The sequence below is a fragment of the Engystomops pustulosus genome, chromosome 6 (assembly GCF_040894005.1).
Source record: "Engystomops pustulosus chromosome 6, aEngPut4.maternal, whole genome shotgun sequence".
NCBI classification, from domain to species: Eukaryota; Metazoa; Chordata; class Amphibia; order Anura; family Leptodactylidae; genus Engystomops; species Engystomops pustulosus.
In genome coordinates, this window is record NC_092416.1 from 127389425 (window position 1) to 127407469 (window position 18045).

The 18045-nt window shown below is 41.6% G+C and overlaps 1 protein-coding gene across 1 annotated transcript in view; it reads left to right on the forward strand.

Annotated features, from left to right (window-relative positions):
* LAMA5 (laminin subunit alpha 5) overlaps nt 1-18045 on the forward strand; it is a 102121-nt gene that overhangs the window by 50978 nt on the left and 33098 nt on the right. The window contains exons 6-23 of the mRNA XM_072110965.1: nt 1714-1811; nt 3205-3320; nt 3975-4093; nt 4202-4292; nt 4799-4933; nt 5663-5722; nt 6289-6429; nt 6629-6766; nt 7070-7204; nt 8057-8191; nt 8308-8445; nt 9898-9950; nt 11215-11314; nt 11401-11450; nt 14849-14954; nt 15414-15513; nt 16275-16431; nt 17551-17689. Of these exons, the coding sequence (XP_071967066.1) occupies nt 1714-1811; nt 3205-3320; nt 3975-4093; nt 4202-4292; nt 4799-4933; nt 5663-5722; nt 6289-6429; nt 6629-6766; nt 7070-7204; nt 8057-8191; nt 8308-8445; nt 9898-9950; nt 11215-11314; nt 11401-11450; nt 14849-14954; nt 15414-15513; nt 16275-16431; nt 17551-17689 (2011 nt within the window). The remainder of the gene's footprint in view (nt 1-1713; nt 1812-3204; nt 3321-3974; nt 4094-4201; nt 4293-4798; nt 4934-5662; nt 5723-6288; nt 6430-6628; nt 6767-7069; nt 7205-8056; nt 8192-8307; nt 8446-9897; nt 9951-11214; nt 11315-11400; nt 11451-14848; nt 14955-15413; nt 15514-16274; nt 16432-17550; nt 17690-18045) is intronic.

An 18045-nucleotide genomic window follows, 5' to 3' on the forward strand; every position in this document is an offset into this window, starting at 1 on the left:
TTTTGGCCCATTAGCAATAAGGCTGGAGTTACACTGTTCACTTTTTGTGATTTATCATGGTTGCAATAACTTTGCAGTTGTAGTGCAACTTCATTCACTAATATTACATCAGGTTAAAATGATATTTGGTCATCCAACGGCACTTGTGACTAAAATTGTCATGTACTCCCAAGTCTAAGGGTCCTGTTACACAGGCTTATAGTTGATATGCTGCCAATTAACAATGATTTTATCTGCTGCATAAAAGATCCAATCACCCGGCAAGAAAGTGTTTGTTCATTTGTTGGGTGACTTCTGGATCATTTACACAGTTCAGTAATTGGGAACAAAAATTCTAACAAATGCTTTCTCGTGATAACTGTAGAAATCATCAGCCCTTGTAAAAGGGCCTTAAGCTCGTCACAATGTCCCTCTGCTGTGACCCAGAAATGTAGAAATGAGACGGATGTTGGTGGAGAAACGCCCCAAAAACATTTAAATGTATTGTGATGCAGAGAAAAGTCGGCAACAGATTCTTAGATCTGTGTGTAAGAAAGCCTAGCTACATCTCTATGTCCCTGCAGTGCCCCCAACAGGGGAAATGTAAAATTACACAGTGTATTTATTGGGTAATGCTGGAGGAGGCAACTGCCTACTGTGCCAAAGAGGTTCTGAAAAGAGAGGACTTCCCATTTTAATTCCGTGGGTAAATGAAGATAGGGTTCTCTGAACTAGACCAACCCCTTTAAAGGGAACCTGTCATCATCAAGAGAGAGCATGACATCAATGTTACAATCTCTGCATTTGTGACTTTATACAACCAGTTTACATCTGGATGATGCCACCACACTGGGTCATGAAAAAAACATGATCTGGAAGACGTTCAGCTGCTTGGCAACATACTGGTAGTGGTTCATTAGGTCATTTTTTTCTGAAAGGTTCCTTTTAAGCAGCCATAGACATAGGGGGGAATTTATTAATGTGCTGCAGGCTCCGACAGTGCAGAGCTCGACAACACTAGTCATGTGCTGCACCAGATTCATGATTGTGATGATGAATTCTGGCACAGTTTAATGTTCTATTTTAGACCTGCTTTTAGCTTATTTTAACTGTGCCCCACTATGTGGCAACTAGATTTTTTGGCACATGGACTGTTTCCCGCTGTCCACACCCCCTTTTCTGAAGGCCAAAATATTGGCTAAAAGCCTTCATAAATGTGTCGGATTGTGTTTTTTGCCACGAAATACGTCTGAGGCCAACGCGGCTTCATAAATTCCCCCCATAGGCTACATTCACACTCTACGCTACGGTACGGGAGGACAAGGGCAGTGCACGGGGAGAGGAGGAGGAGCGCAGCTCACCCCCGCCCCTCTCCATAGAGATACATGGCGCACTGCACCGTATTACGGGTAAAGATAGGACGGGTCCTATCTTTTTCCCGGGTACGGAGCGGTACAGTGCCGCACGTGTGCTGCACTGTACCGCTCCCGTAGAGCGCCGTGCGTCCATTGCCGTCTATGGGGGATGTATATCGGCCATATATATGTCCCCCATGCTGTAGTGTGAATGTAGCCATAGTCTTTTTTTAAGATAAGCAAACCAGAAATTCTGAGATTAATCATAGTTTTCCGAGTGCAATGCCTTAATGTCTTAATTTCCATGTGCACAAGATACTGCATTGTGAGACATTGTTAATTAGCCAAAAGTACTAAAAATAAATGTTTTTTATTATAGTATTTCTACAGTATCAAAGATATCAGCATCGGAGGGCGCTGTGTCTGCAATGGACATGCTGAAGTTTGCAATGCCAAGGACCCAGCAAACCCTTACAGGTAAAGATGTTGTAGTGAAATAGGGGCACTGTATGTAGTGTGCTATATATGTGTGTAACTATGCTGCAATTTGGAAGTAGATTTTCTGAGATCAGGAGATCAATTTAAACACCTCATTGACTACTAATACTCAACAAGTTTAGCGCTATGTAACATCTGTGACCCCAATGAGATACGAGTTTCCTGGTGAGATTCAAACAGATCCCCCAAGACTATTATTTTTTGCAGTTACCACTAATTTTATATTTTGTACTATGTACATTGCCTGCTGAATTATTATGTGCAACTTGACGGCTGTCAGAGATGATGGACTGAGGTTATCTATGGATCTGCCCCTCTTGTCAGCAACATCTTTTTGCCTCTAGCAGTTTCTTTAACATGATCCAACAATGTCAGCCTGCTACTGATCAGAGGCCATATTTACCTCCAAGGATCTCACATGGCCCCACCAACAAGCTGCTATGATGATTATAACAGGTTCCTTTAAGCAATGACTACAGTTAAGTCAGTCTCTTATGAAGGGGATGTGGTAGGTGCCGGTAATTTACAATGACAGATGTCTGAGTGTTAACTCTCCTTGGATATAACAGACATGCGCTGTACTGGAGAATTAGGCGGCCAGACCTATGTTTGGTCTGTGGTTGTAAAAATAACTTGTTGAAACTTCTCAGCATTCTTCAGAAAAAGTTTCATAAACTGGCTTTTTATTTCACCGTTACCACAAGTACCTTCTTGCCTTTTGCTTGGCCTTTACTCTGTTATCTATGATCAGTAGTAACTGTATGATTCTGTTTTCTGCATATATTGATAACGTACCTTGTGCCCCATTATTGATTATCTCTTCCCTTCTTCTTCATAAGATACTGTATTTTATTTTACCTAATTTAATTTCCCTTCTGTATCTCTAAGCCCTACACTTCTTTTCTTCTAAAAATCTTCTCACTGAACCTTCCTCTTTATTCCAAAATCTCACCTTCAATGCATTTTACCCTAACCATCTATTGCCCCTTTAGAGTCATTATCAAATACAGTAGTAAATCTATTGTCAAATTTTGCCATGCCCTATATTTCAAGTTATATCCGGCCAGATGTTGCTTTTTTTTTCCTCCCATAAATTTCAGTAAGAGAGGTATGTTTCCACAGAATATCCATGGCAAACTCCTCCATGAGAACGAATAATCAGTTTTTCCTGTTTCGTTATAATATCTGCGATTTGTCACAGCCGTTTCCTCGAATCACCCTATTATTCTTCACCCAACTTTCCTCCTCTATTTTGACATTGACCTTGACCCTTACCAGCAATGCAAAACTTGGTTTGGATGCGCCTTGAGGATAATGTTAACCCCAGGATTTTTCATGACTTCATCTTCTTATCCCCTTCTTCTCCACCAAGGCTTCAGTGTGACTGTCAGCATAATACTTGTGGACCATCATGTGACACCTGCTGTCCTGGCTACAACCAGCTGCCCTGGAAACCAGCAACCATGGATAATCCCAATGAATGTGAACGTAAGTCCTGATCTCTGCTTCATTCTCCCCAAAGCTATAGTCAATGTTTTTTCAAAAGATCTTCCAGGAATAATGAGAAGTCCTAGGGTTATGTCGATGGAACATCTCCCAAGACTACAGCCACTTGTGCTTATTTTTTATGGTCTGGACGACATCTGTTGAACACTTTGTACATGGATATGGACACATTGCCCTCTTGAGTTGTAAAACAATCTGATAACGTAATTCCATTATGCCTTATGTGAGATTACTTTGCTGTTCGATTCCTAGTTTCAAAGATCCTTGCTTGCTGTCATGAAATCTTTCACACTTGCGTTCAAGCAGCCTTATATAATGTTATAAGACCCGTCAAAGCTTTTTTTTATTGTATTTTTACATTTTCATAGATAACAAGTATATATAACAAAGACATATGTATAAAATGCCAAAAACATTGCAAAACATGCATCAAAATTCAATACAAGTTAAGTATAAAATATAGCACAGCTCCTGAGGAGCACCAAGATCTTAGATTCAGAGTATTAAGATCAACCAACAAAGTTTCAAACATTGATGACAGATCAAACTTGGCCATAAAAAGCAATCCTTTTGCCAATCTTTCTGCCAGAGTAAGATCATTCCTTAGAGTTTGAAGCAAGTCTTATTATTTTTCAGCTTGTAATTGTAATGGACATGCCTATGACTGCTACTATGATCCAGAAGTTGATAGGGTCCGGGCAAGCATGAACCGGCAGGGCGAGTACCGAGGAGGAGGGGTCTGTTTGGATTGCCAGGTAAGAAGGGTGCCCATCATCTGTATTTGCCCTTGTTCTGTTATAGACAAATATTATTATTCGATATTTTCTTGATATTGATTTAAATTATGTCATTGAATTGTTTAGCATAATACTGATGGCATCAATTGTGAGCGATGCAGCCCTGGATACTATAAATCACCAGATCATCCCACTGACTCGCCATACACTTGTCAACGTAAGTACAATTAGGATAAATCTTTATAATGTTCTTATAAGAAGACAAATGATAACTAAATGATAACTTGTGAGGAGTATGTAGTTTTAATTTCTTCTCCATTAAATTTCATATTATTCATATTAAAAAGGCCATAGTATGGGTTCCGCAACTCTATGAATCTTTGCTGATAACTGGGACTTGAGCTGCCATGAAATATACCGTATATATATATATATATATATATATATATATATATATATATATATATATATATTATTTTTTTCTGCTCTGGCTATAATAAAAAAAATCTTTATTTATATAGTGCCATAATATTTCATATTTCTCTGCAGATTATAGGGGAGAGATACAAATAATGTAATATAAAATATGACTAAATTGAGACTGCTCACCTCTATGAGATCCTAAACATGCAATTGGCATAAATGTATTGGCAATGACATAGGACTGCACGATTATTATACTAACTATTTATACCATATGTAACATACCCTGTTTCCTTGCAGGTTGTGTCTGTGATTCTGAGTTTATGAGTGGAACTTGTGAGGACTTTACGGGAAGATGTTACTGTAAACCCAACTATACAGGCGAGGACTGCAGAGCTTGCGCAGAAGGATATACAGATTTCCCACAGTGTTACCGTAAGTGTGACTTAAGAGCAATCGACGTACAACCTACCCCTAGTTACAAACGAACCTCTCTGCTCACTGTGACCTCTGGCAAGGCTCTCTGGATGCTGGTAATTTAATGCAATTTAGCCCCAGGTTACAATGGTCAATATAGCAGTTATCAAGGGTTTCTGCAAAGAAGCTTTATTAATTATCCTTGTTTCCGTGAAAGCCCAAAATGTTGAAAATCCTATTGTCACAAAATTTACAGTTGCAGAATATATTAGCTCTGACTTCATTCACCTTAAGAAAAAATCTAAAGAACCTATCTTGTACTTAACCCCCATATAAATATATGCTTAATCTTTATTTATATAGCACCATCAAATTCCGTAGCGCTTAACAAATCATATGGAACATATACAAATATAATGTTACATTACTGAGAACAAACATTCATATGGAATAGGAGTGATGTGATATATATATATATATATATATATATATACATGCGCAAAGGTATACCATGGGCATTCTCCTCATTGTTTTCCTCTGATGTGAACAGTGTATCAGTTTTATTCTACACTATGTTACAACATACAGTACAATAACAAAAGAGCAATATCAAACAGAAGGAATTTTAACCTCGGCAAATGTGAAGATGACCAAGAATGTACGATGCAACACCTTATTTATAGCACCAGATGGCGCTGTGTTGCCCTTTTGACTTTACTACTGATCTCTAAACTTTTCTTCTTTTAGCTGTCCCAGATACATCTGATGACACTGGAGCGCAGAAGCAGCCAGCAGGGGAGTTTATAAGTAAGAAAGAAATTCTTCATTAAATAATTTTGCCAATGTCCTGTTCTAAGTAGCTATCTACTGATTCTCTCAGTTGAATGTCATGGTATTACATAGCATACACCGCAGGACCTTGCAGTTTACCCAGTTGGAGGTCTCTGCAATGTGTCTGCCTTTTCCATTCAGAGGCTTGAAAACTTATCCTGACCTTGTCCTGCTCCCAAGCCTGAATAGGGCTCTGTGAATTCTTAGCTACTCATTATTTCTATCAGGGGACCAGTAAAATCTTAGTTACTCTTCAGCAGCTGATAATTTGTTACCATATGTACATGTACAATCTTCTGTAAGCTGCCTCACCAGTCTCTCTCTTTCCTGTTATAAAAATTCTCATGGCGCTTACATATGCCGATAAATGATAATAAACTAGTAAGAGTATGCAAGAAGGACTAGGCCAGGGTGCGTTTCCAACCTCTATTAGGTCATCTGGAGCTACTGAATTCTTACTTCTACATGAATCCTGTAGATGCTCAGTATGTATCACAGTGTATAGGCGGTGTAGGGGGTAATGGAGCCATATCTTTCTTTAGACTGTGACTGTAATGTAGCGGGAACAGAAGGAAATGCTTGTCGCCGAGACCCATCTACTGGCACCTGTATCTGCAAATCTAATTTCCAAGGAGAGACTTGTGATTCTTGTGCCCTTGGCTACTACAATACCACCTGCCAAGGTAAGTCTGGCAGTATAAATCTATGATAGCCGCGTGTCATGAAAAAAACTGTGCAGATGCTACCAACCCTCTATTATGTATATATGAGATGTCCCGAATCCCTGCACATCGCCCCCTCCTTATTTCCTGTTCCTCTGTCTTTTGCATTAAAATTCATATGCTTTCCTTCCGGCATTAAATCTTCTCCTGTGACCCGCAGAGTGTCAGTGCTCCGGACCCGGCGTCTATGATGGTAGCTGTGAAATGAACAGCGGACAGTGTGTGTGTCGGAGCGGATTTGAGGGAACGTTCTGTGACAGATGTGCTCCAGGCTATTTTAACTATCCCCTGTGCCAATGTGAGTCTTTTGTTTGTCTATTCTCATGTCATATTGAGAGCCTGTAGTGCTTTCAGGATTTGTACTGTTCTGTAGATACAGTCTTGTGGTGAATGACCAGAACGCTATGTACTTCCTCCCTGTACACAGTTCTTAACATAAGGGAAACCCACAGTACAGTAAAGCTAATTTTTGGTGTATTGGGTGCTGGTAACGTTTTGCAATGAGCAAGTATGGTCATAAGTAAATTGGAAGAAATGTTATTGCCACCTAGTGGATAGACAAGTTACTGCAATCCTTGTGTATCCCTCTGTGTTTTGCCAGTGTGTGGGTGCAGCCCTGTTGGCACTTTACCCGAAGGCTGTAATGACAGGGGTCAATGCTACTGTCGGCCAGAATATGATGGTCCTAGATGTGAGCAATGTTCAGTGGGATATCACTCCTACCCCTACTGCCAAGGTATGACACCTCTCTATTCAGTACCAAGTGAATTTTTAATTTTAGCGGAAGCCTAACATTATCTTCTGTCTAAAATTTCTATATGATGTAAGAGAAAGAAGGTGTTTCTTCTTTCTCATGACAAGAACTTATCCCATTTTGTTTATAGCTCCCACAAATAGGTTGTTAAAGGGAACCTGTCACCAGGAGACCCATTTTTAGCACTCCCCCAGTCCCCACAGAGCATAGTACATACACTGCCAAAGTGTTTTTGTATAAATAATATGTTTTAAAGAAAAAAAGATATGTTATATTGTACCTTTCATTAGCATCTGCTGTGTGACTAGGCAGTTGCCAATTGGGAGGGGCTGGAAAGGAGCAGTCCCCCCCCCCCTTGGAAAACATGTGACCTTTTCAAATATATGAATAACTCCCCACACTCGGGATTGGCTGTAGAGGAGCAGGGGGCGTCGCTAAGCCCAGTCATGGGTGTTTTCATATATTTGAAAAGGTCACATGTTTCCCAAGGGTGGGGGGGACTGCTCCTTTCCAGCCCCTCCCAATTGGCAACTGCCTAGTCACACAGTAGATGCTAATGAAAGGTACAATATAACATATCTTTTTTTCTGTAAATCCTATTTTTTATACAAAAACATTTTGTCAGTGTATGTACTATGCTCTGTGGGGACTGGGGGAGTGCTAAAAATGGCTCTCCTGGTGACAGGTTCCCTTTAAGTTCCCATATGAGTAAAGCCCAACATATATAATAAGGGATAGTAACACATTAGGTGTTAATTAACTACTGTACACTATTGATCTGTGAAATTTCTGAATTAATTTATTATTTAATGTATTATTTCATTTTTGTATTAGTTTGTTCATGTGATCATCGAGGGGCAGTGGACAATAACTGCACCCCAACAGGACACTGCCATTGTCACCCAAATTATGCAGGACCTACCTGCAACCAGTGTGCCCCTGGATACTATGGGTTCCCGACCTGTACTCGTGAGTATTTATTGTGTATACTGTGTTCAGACACTAAAGGCATGGCAGGGTATGGTAAGGTGAATAGATCTGTGATCCTAGCAGGTTATTTACCCTTCTCTTTCTTCCTCCTGCAGCTTGCCATTGTTCCAGAGAGGGCTCCCTTCATAGCATGTGTGACCCACAGAGTGGGCAGTGCAGGTGTCGCCATGGAGTCACCGGACTGAGATGTGACACTTGTGCTGGTGGAACATATGGATTTCCTAATTGTGAAGGTAATAATGGAGATAGTAAGAGTATTGTGTTAAAAATAAATATGTTTGCAAATAATAGACCCTTCTCATATCTGAGTTCAAATGTAATCTGAAACACATTATATATGTAATATTTATAGCCATTGCAGGAGCAGTGTGACTGCTTAAAGGGGTATTCTCGTCTGGACATTCACATCCAGATTAATTAATCTGCCATACATAAACATTTCTTCAATTAGATGTTATTAAAAAAAATGTTCCTGTGTGAAGATAATTTCTCATAAGTGTAGTAATATGGTCCCTAGAAACAAGACTGCGTCCCTAGATACGACCACGTCTGCTGGAGGGATTGCACAAATAAACAAAATTTTTTTGTATATAAAATGTCCGGGAGTTACTGCGTGTTCTATAGCCGTCCTGTAGTAATGATTGCTGAATCCAGGAGGTCAGGCAGTACTGAATAGCACATGTCTGGCCACTGCTCCTGGAGTGTGATGTGGTCGTAACCGAGGAAGCTATCTCGTTTCTAAGGGACAACATAGCTACATTAATGAGAAATTTTCTTCACACAGGAACATTTTTTTTAATAACATCCAATTGAAGAAATGTTTATATATGGCAGATTAATGAAACTGAATGTGAATGCCCAGATGAGAATACCCCTTTAAAGGACCACCCGGTAGGCTACTTAATGCTGATGCCGGCACATAGTTTTGTTAGGCACGGCAATCGTTAGTTTAGCTAAAAAAACTATTTTCTTACATATTTAAATGAGCCCTCCGGTGCTACCCTGCGCCATCTTCGGGCTGGCGGTGGATTCCGATGTTTAATTATTCCTCCTTCAGGTGCCGAGAGCCGTGACGTCACCAAGCTCTCGGCACCTATTGCCGGCTGTGCGAGACTTAGTGTCTGCGCATGCGCGATAGGTGCCGAGAGCTTGGTGAGGTCACGGCTCTCGGCACCTGAAGGAGGAATAATTAAACATTGGAAGCCACCGCCAGCCCAGAGATGGCACAGGGTAGCACCGAAGGGCTCATTTAAATATGTAAGAAAATAGTTTTTTTTGCTAAACTAACGATTGCCGTGCCTAACAAAACTTTGTGCCGGCATCAGCATCAAGTAGCCTACCGGGTGGTCTGCTCGAATGATTTCATCATGCGGGCAGTGGTAGGTTTCCTTTAAAGGAGACTGTCCCCCAGGGTAAGAAGGGGGCAAATCAGAGATAAATTCCCATCAATAAAGAGGAGCCTGGAATCTGTAATGATAAAATGTTTATATGGTCATAAGCAATCATTTGCAAACATTTTTTCACTAAACAACCCTTTAGATGAGCACTTCACTGTTCTTTTACTATTACTTGAGGGCACAACATATGGAGAGAGAGGTAACGTCACCTTAGATCCTGAATGCTCTGTGTTTTCTTTGAAGAGCAAATTATATTTGTGCTATGTTCATATTTTTTTTCATTTTCAGTGGGTCCCTGTAATCCGGCTGGATCTACCTCTGACAGCGTTGATCCTCCAAATGTAAGTGGAGAATAAAACCTCAATAATTAGGTGATAAATGCTGGTTTGATCATGTGAACCCCATCTAGAATTGGTCTGTGGTAGAACCCTACATTAAGTGTTTCACTACTCTCACATTAAAAGAAAATTATACAGTTCTCTTTTCATTACCTTTTTAATGGCATATCCCAAGCTGAGCACCAATTTGTATTAGGGTGAATGCCTGTATAGCTAGTGTTGCTGCCTTTGCAGTTTTCTTAGAGCCCTGAGTGTCAAGTGTATCAAGGTATATTGTAGCAAGGAAATGGGGAATTGAAATGAAAATTCACTTGGAATTGGAAAAGTTAGATGACTTTAATGCAGAGAATATCTCAATGATATTATAAATACATTTTTTGGTGTTTTTTTTCAAATGGGTTATTACCTTATAGTTTAACATGGGGCTTATTTACTAAGGGTCGCGGATCGCACTTTCGTCAGATTGTTCGCGTTTTTTTGGGATTTGCACAGCATTGATAGGTATTTAACAGGGGTTTGCACAGGGATTGTGTCGCACGCGATTGAATTGTGGCGCAGCTGCACTGGCTTTCAGGTGACAGAAATTGGGGTGGGGGAATGCGTGCCGTCAGACAATCCGAATAATTTGGACTGAGTACGGGATTCAAATTGTGTCGCAAAATAATGTATTTACATACAACAGGAAGACTATCAGGTGCACAATTTAAGTGGATCGCGGCACAGTGCATTATCGTCGTGAACTCCACGGACCGGTTAAGTAAATGTGCCCAAATAAGTTCTCCCTGCATTATAGACTGGATAGCATAATAAGATTGGGAAGAGGAAGTAAAGGGCTCATTAGTTGAACTTGCGGAGAACCTGAGACTGTGCTGAGCTTGCATCACTGTAGCAGTGACGTATAGGTGAAGTTATGAGAGGCAGAATGGAGCGGGGTCCCACGACAGGGTCACAGCTGTTTTCCTGGAGCAAGTATTTGGAATGCACTCTGGCATCGGATGACATGTGTCATTGAGTTAAGAAGGAGATCACATGGGCAGAGATGGGGATGATTTGAGTAATTCTGGCAGGGAAAGGGTTTCCAGCCAGGCACTGATCCTTGAAAGGTGTGGGGTGGGCATTGCTGTGCTATGGGAGGAGAGAACAAGCTTCAGAGTTGAGTGGCCATCTCCTCTCTTATAATAGTAGTATGTGCATTCCCATATGAACTATTATGTGGAGCCCCCTATGGATCTTTCATAGCCTCATCCTGTTCTCTCATATCCTCCAGGGCTCCTGTGAGTGCAAGGAAAATGTGGAGGGCACAGCCTGTGACAAGTGTAAACCTTTATACTGGGACCTCTCATCCGAACACCCTGAAGGCTGCAAACGTAAGGAGGCTTATCCATTGTTATCCCAACGCACTTTCATAAATACCTAGAAATATTTCAATCAACTTTCTCTGTGCCTCCTGCAGGATGCGATTGTGGCTCCGGAACAGTAAATGGAGTGGGAGAATGTCGGCAGGTAGGAAAACCCTACATGTTCACTATCCACATACTTTACAAGCATGTATATATATATATATATATATATATATATATATATATAGTACAATTAATCCAATATCCACTACATATTCCTAGATTTACTATCATATATATAGTTTTACTGGTATCAAAAACAGTGGCACCATTATAACCTTTTAGAATATGGTTTGGGTGTAGATTGTCAAACATTGGTGTGGAACAACAGATCCAACTGGTGAATATGTCATGTCTTCATAGAGTTACACATCTTTTTGTGTATTTTTGTGTACAAGGGGTTGTGGATCAAAATTGTGCGTTGGCAGAAAACTAAACTAGTCTACAGTATTCTAAGAGATGACCTAAAGTTAGACTGAGGTTTTTTAAACTGCACCAAATTAATCATCCATTGTGACCCACTGTAATACATTTGGTGCATCTAGTTCTTTTTCTGAGAATTCTTCCACTACCTGCCTACCTGCACAAGAAGGTGAGCATTCTCAGGCCGCTGACCTGTGTAATAGTGGTATGCGAGGTCCGCTCACGCGGTGATGACAGTAGAAATAACTGCCTGAGGAATTGTAATTCATTGGACTGTGCGCTGTTCACATTACCCTTAGTGGATCTTCTTTGGCAATATGTAAAACATGGACCTGTTTATTCACTAAAATGATAAATGATATAGAATCTATATCAAGAAGGGGTGGATGCACATGGCTTATGCACCATGGAGATGCAGAGGCTATCTGAGGTGATGAATAAACCATGGAGCGTGTGTGTAATTTCAGATAGATGTAACTGGTGAGGACTGCTGGGTTGACACAGTCAGGAGGAAGTTATCTTGTCGTTTATCTCATATCAGTTACAGTGATGGCTGTAGAGAGTGATTGATTGTGTGTGGATGACCGGCTGCTTCTGTTTTAAAGGGATGTAAGTCCCAGATTGTATTTGGATCACCAGGATGTATCATCTGTCACTATAGCCATGAAGGGTTGCTCCAGTGGAGAGGAGGAAGGTGCTGAATGAGTGCAAGGGCAATAGGGAGACGCTATTTGTCAGAAGGAACACTGCAGATAGATGAAGAGATTCTCCTGTACCTCGATATATTACTGACATTACAGGGGTATATTAAATGCATGTGTGATTCAGCATTACCAGCATGGTGCCGAAACACTGGATGTGACATCAAGGGACCTGGAGATGTTACACCTATGAACGGAAACAAAATTAGGAACAAAACAATCCTTGCAAACACCAGCAGGAACCTGTGCCACTGCTCAGAGAAAAGGCCAGTACAAATGATTATAAAGAGAATCAGTTGAGATGATAAGAGGAGAGGACACAGCCCTAGGTATTGGACTGACCAGATGGAATTATAGATAACAAAGAAGATATGGAGAGAGAAATTATGAAGATGACAGATGTGGATTACAATTGAATAAGCCTGTTGAACTCCTTAAGAGTGTCTTATAGAAGTCCTTACTCTATAGCATTGTAGGCTGCAGAGCCCTGAAAAATGATCTAGGGCAGGGGTCAGGAACCTTTTTGGCTGAGAGAGCCATGAAGGCCATATATTTTAAAATGTTATTCTGTAAGAGCCGTACAATATGCACATGCCCCCCAGTAGGTAGTCCCAGTGTCAAGGGTGCCCCTGCGATCCACGTCCCTCTCCGTGGCGGCGGCCGTTTCCGAGCTCACCAATCTCTCCAGCGTTTCCTTCCCAAGTGTTGACCTCTCGTTGTAACCCTGAACATGTTCCTAATTCTGCTCCTTCGCTGCCAGTCCTGACCTCTTGCTCCGTCCCCCACCTCGCATCATTGCCGCCTGCCTTGACCGTCTGCCTGTTCCTGACCACAAAACTGCCTAGTGATCCTGTACCTCAACCTTGGCTGCCACCATGGACAAGGCGCTACTGTGGAACAACCTGATGGTACCACGCTGCATTAAGACCCCACCAGCTTTGCGGCGGGCTCTGGTGAAGACCGGCTGCCACTTAGCTTTTGATCCCAGCTGTCTGCTTACATCATCATCCAGGTGGTTCACTACTCCAAATCCTGACATCCACCACATGCCTCCAAGTAGATAGGTAGTTCCATCACATGCCTCCGGGTAAATAGGTAGCCCAGCACATACCCCCAGTAGATAGGTAGCTACAGCACATCCTCCCAGTAAATAGGTAGCCACAGTACATGCCTCCCAGTATATAGGTAGCCACAGCACATACCCTCAGTAAATAGGTCGCCACAGCACATACCCTCAGTAAATAGGTAGTCACAACACATACTCCCAGTAGATAGGTAGTCACAACACATGCCCTCATGTAGATAGGTAGCCATAGCACATGTCCCCCACTATATAGGTAGGCACAGCACATGCCCCCAAGTAGATAGGTAGTCACAGCACATGCCTCCAGTATATAGTTAGTCACAGCACCTACTCCCAGTAGATAGGTAACCCCAGCACATACCCCTGGTAGATAGGCAGCCATAGCACATGCCCCCTGGTAGATAGGTAGCCACAGCGCATGTCCCCTGGTAGATAGGTAGCCACAGCACATGTCCCCCGGTAGATAGGTAGCCACAGCACATGCCCCCCCAGTATGTAGATAGCCACAGCACATGCCCCATACCCAGTAGATAGGTAGTCACAGCAAAAAAAAAAATATTCACCTACCTGCACTCCCTGCTGCCAGCTCCTCATTGCTCCCATGCTCTTCTCTTTGACCCAGGCTTAAATGATAGCGGCGAAGGCACCTGGGTCACACAAAGGACGTAGGCACAGGTAACATCTCTGCCTGTGTCCAGTGATCAGTCTAAGACACTCACAGCAACCATCACTATTTATTAAAGATCTGTCTGAGAGCCAGATGCAGCCAACAAAAGAGCCATATCTGGCTCCCGAGCCATAGGTTCTCTACCCCTGATCTAGGGAGTCCAGGCGGAAACAAATTTCTTATGGGTTTTGTGGAGGATGAGGTCAAGTCCTCCTTATCTTTGATCTCTTCTACTTTTCTGACCCAGTGGGACAGAACCGGTAGTTGAGATGACTCAAGAAGCTGGTTTACATGAACTGACAGTGTGCCGCTTGGTATGGAGGACTGGAGAAAACTCTGCAATGTTAAGGCTTATGTTAAATTCTTATTGTTTCCAGTTGTTAATTTATGTAAAGACACTCTATGATACAAGATTTCAAAATAAATGAAAGTTGTTTCTCTACAATCTTGAACTATTATTACACAGACAAGAATTGTAAAATGTTGTATTAACTTTTCATGATGATCAACACAAGACCTCAATGTATCGGTTGTCATTATGACCGGAAGACCCTACAAATGACATCTGTCATCAAGTGTTTTGGCAATCATCTGCTGCTATCTGAATTTGGCTCTTTGTTTACTAGGTCACTGGTCAGTGTTTCTGCAAACCCAACATATGCAGTGGGTCCTGCAACAAGTGCAAGGATGGATTCTACAACCTGAAGCCTGACAGCTACTTTGGGTGCCAGGGTAGGCTCATCTTGTAATAGGAAACTGTATCTTCAAGTTAATATCAGTGGTTTATATCATATTTGTAGATTTTCCACATGTACCTCATTCACTGACCATTCCTTGTCCTTTATACATTGCTACCCACCTGTGTATTGCAATGGTGGGAAATTGGGGTTAAGAAATTGAATTATGCTCTGAGAATATTCCAGCCTCCCAAATGTAGTTTGTAGTTCACTTTACCAACTCCATCCCATGACCCTTATTGTGTTATTGCATGTCTGCAGATATCCTGTACTGTTTCATTTGGGTGACAAATTCCCCTCTAATTAAATATCTGGAAATTCCTCTTTAATTCCCTGTTAGGAGAGCATAGGCCTCTTCCACATTCCAGAACTAAGACCCCTATAAATATCCTCACACTGTCTCCTTGGACCTAAGCTTGGCAGAATGAACTAACCAGGTGTTTACCCCTCGCAGGATGCCAGTGTGACATTGGAGGCTCTGTCGGCTTGGCATGCAACGCGAAGACTGGCGAATGCCAGTGCCGTGAGAACGTACAAGGTCCCCAGTGCAACCAGTGAGTGTCTCTGGAAGACAGGAAACTTCTACCATGTCATATGAATGTTTTTACTATACTGAAGGAATAAAAAGTGGGATACGTAGGGTAATGTCACTTGTCACATGCTGCAACAGCTGCGTCCTGTAATTAAGTTACAGTGAAATCGACCTTGGTTTGTGCAGTAGAAACTCTTAAGTAGCGTTGTCGTACATTACCATGAGAAAATACTGGGTCAATTGTGTTAAATTAGCAGTTACAATATACAGCAGTGATGTTCTGATACTCTTTCAAGTCCTCTGCTTTCATCAGAGGACACTTTCTTACTTATATTCACAGATAGAATTAAAGTAAATGTTTCCATCAACTGACAGCAAGCAGATATCTAGAAATTTGCAAGGAACTGGGAACCGGGACTGTCAGAATTGTCAGAATTTTTCCCATGTTCAGTGACCTGTTTTAGATACTTAATAATTTTGTATGAGGATCCCACAATTTATGGGCACTTTTACTTAGGGCCATAGACACAAGGCTGTATTTACACAAAGACATATTATAATATATACAGTCGGTATAAAGGAATTAAGCATTAAGTAGGTTATCATAGTAATTTGGGATTGAACATTGAACAACCAGGAAATAGCAAGGAGATAACTTCAGAGGGTGCTAGGTGTGAGACCTACAAGCACCCAGCAGTGGACTATTGAATTCAGAAAACCTTGGCACTGTCTTTATTATAACCTTGTTACTTGAAATCATTTCTGCTTGTTTTTTTTCTATAGACCTATCAACACCTACTTCTTTCCAGACTTGCATCACCTGAAATTTGAAGTGGAAGATGGCAGAACAACAGACGGCAGACCTGTCCGTTTTGGATACAACCCTTTGGAGTTTGAAAACTTCAGCTGGAGAGGATATGCTCAAATGTCTCCATACCAGGTAGCTATTTCAAGCATGTTGTAGATAAAGTTTTGATATGCATAACCCCCCTCCCCTACAGCAGATGTATAATACTATTAACCCCCCCGATAGACCGGACATATAATATTAGCGACCCCCCTCTTCAACCAAATGTATAATACGGAGACCCTGAGAGCAGACACCTAATACTGGAGACCCCGAGAGCAGGCTATAATACTGGAGACCACAGGGAAGGGCCATGGGGGGTGGTCTAGGATAGCCATGAGTCTGATGTCAGTCTCTTGTGCGGTTCAAAGTGTGTCCATGTAATGAGCCATTGAGGTATCATTTTTTGGCGACTTTTGATGACCTTTTCGACTTTCCGTTATGGGTTAAAACGCAGGGAAAAAACATGTTTGTATTTTGATAGATGGGACATTTTGGGAGTATAGCAGCATGGCAGTATATGGGGATTTTACACATCATGTATTACAATGTGCAAATCATGTAATACATTGTGGAAAAGAGACAGCCTCGGGTCTTAAGCGAGGCTGTCATAGCAATGGATCGCCGCTCCCCAATGACATCACGGCCATCAATGTCATCAGAGCCAAGATGGCACTCATGCGCACACAATTTTTTGAAATTCTCTATAAGTTTGATGTGTTAAATGACCCTCTTCCCATTAGAAAAAAAGGTTAGATCCAAAATGCCTGACTTCAAAATGGCCACCATGGTCTACACCCACCTTGAAAAGTTTCCCCCTTCCCATATACTAATGTCCCACAAACAGAAAGTTGATATAACCAACTATTCCCTTTTATTTAGGCGTGTCCATATAAATGGCCCTCCCTGTGTAATACAAGCTGTATCTCAGGATCACAACATAATAAGTCATTTACATATTTGCACTATAGTAAGTGGAGCTCTGGAGTATAGTACAAACTGGATATCACAGGATCCATACAGGATAAATAATGCCATGTGTATACAAGTGTATACTCAAGATGAGTAGAGGATAAGTGTTGCAGTGTGTATACAGTGACTCCACCAGCAGAATACTGGAGTGCAGCTCTGGAGTATAATACAGACTGTAACGTGATCAGTATTGATGTGTGGATAGCATTATACTGATATTCATTTCCTCTTTCTTCACAGCCAAAGGTCATATTGACCATCAACGTGACTTCCCCCGACCTCTTCAGAGTTGTGTTCAGATATGTGAATCGCGGTGTAGACAGCGTTTACGGGAAGGTGTCACTCATTGAAGAGAAGAAGTTTAATGCTTGTGCCAATTGTAAGTAACCCCCGGCCAGTAACAAGTGGTACATTCCACAAGGCAGACAGTCAGACTCTTAGCTGGAGAATTTCTCATTAGGCAAGGCAAAGGGTTGGGAGTGTGGACACAAGATCAGCGGCTGTTTCCATCCACAAATGTCATGGAAATGAAGCAGCTCTTCTCTCCTATAGGATATATTTGTTCTGGAATGTAATAACAAGGCTCATCTAGTTCGCTGCCTGTAACAGAGCTTTCCTGGGTGGGAGATGATACTCTTCCGATTGTAAAAGAAGTGTGAAAACTGTGTTCTGTTAAACCTTAAGCATTAAAGAACACCTACCACCAGGATGAAGGATTGTAAACCAAGAACACTT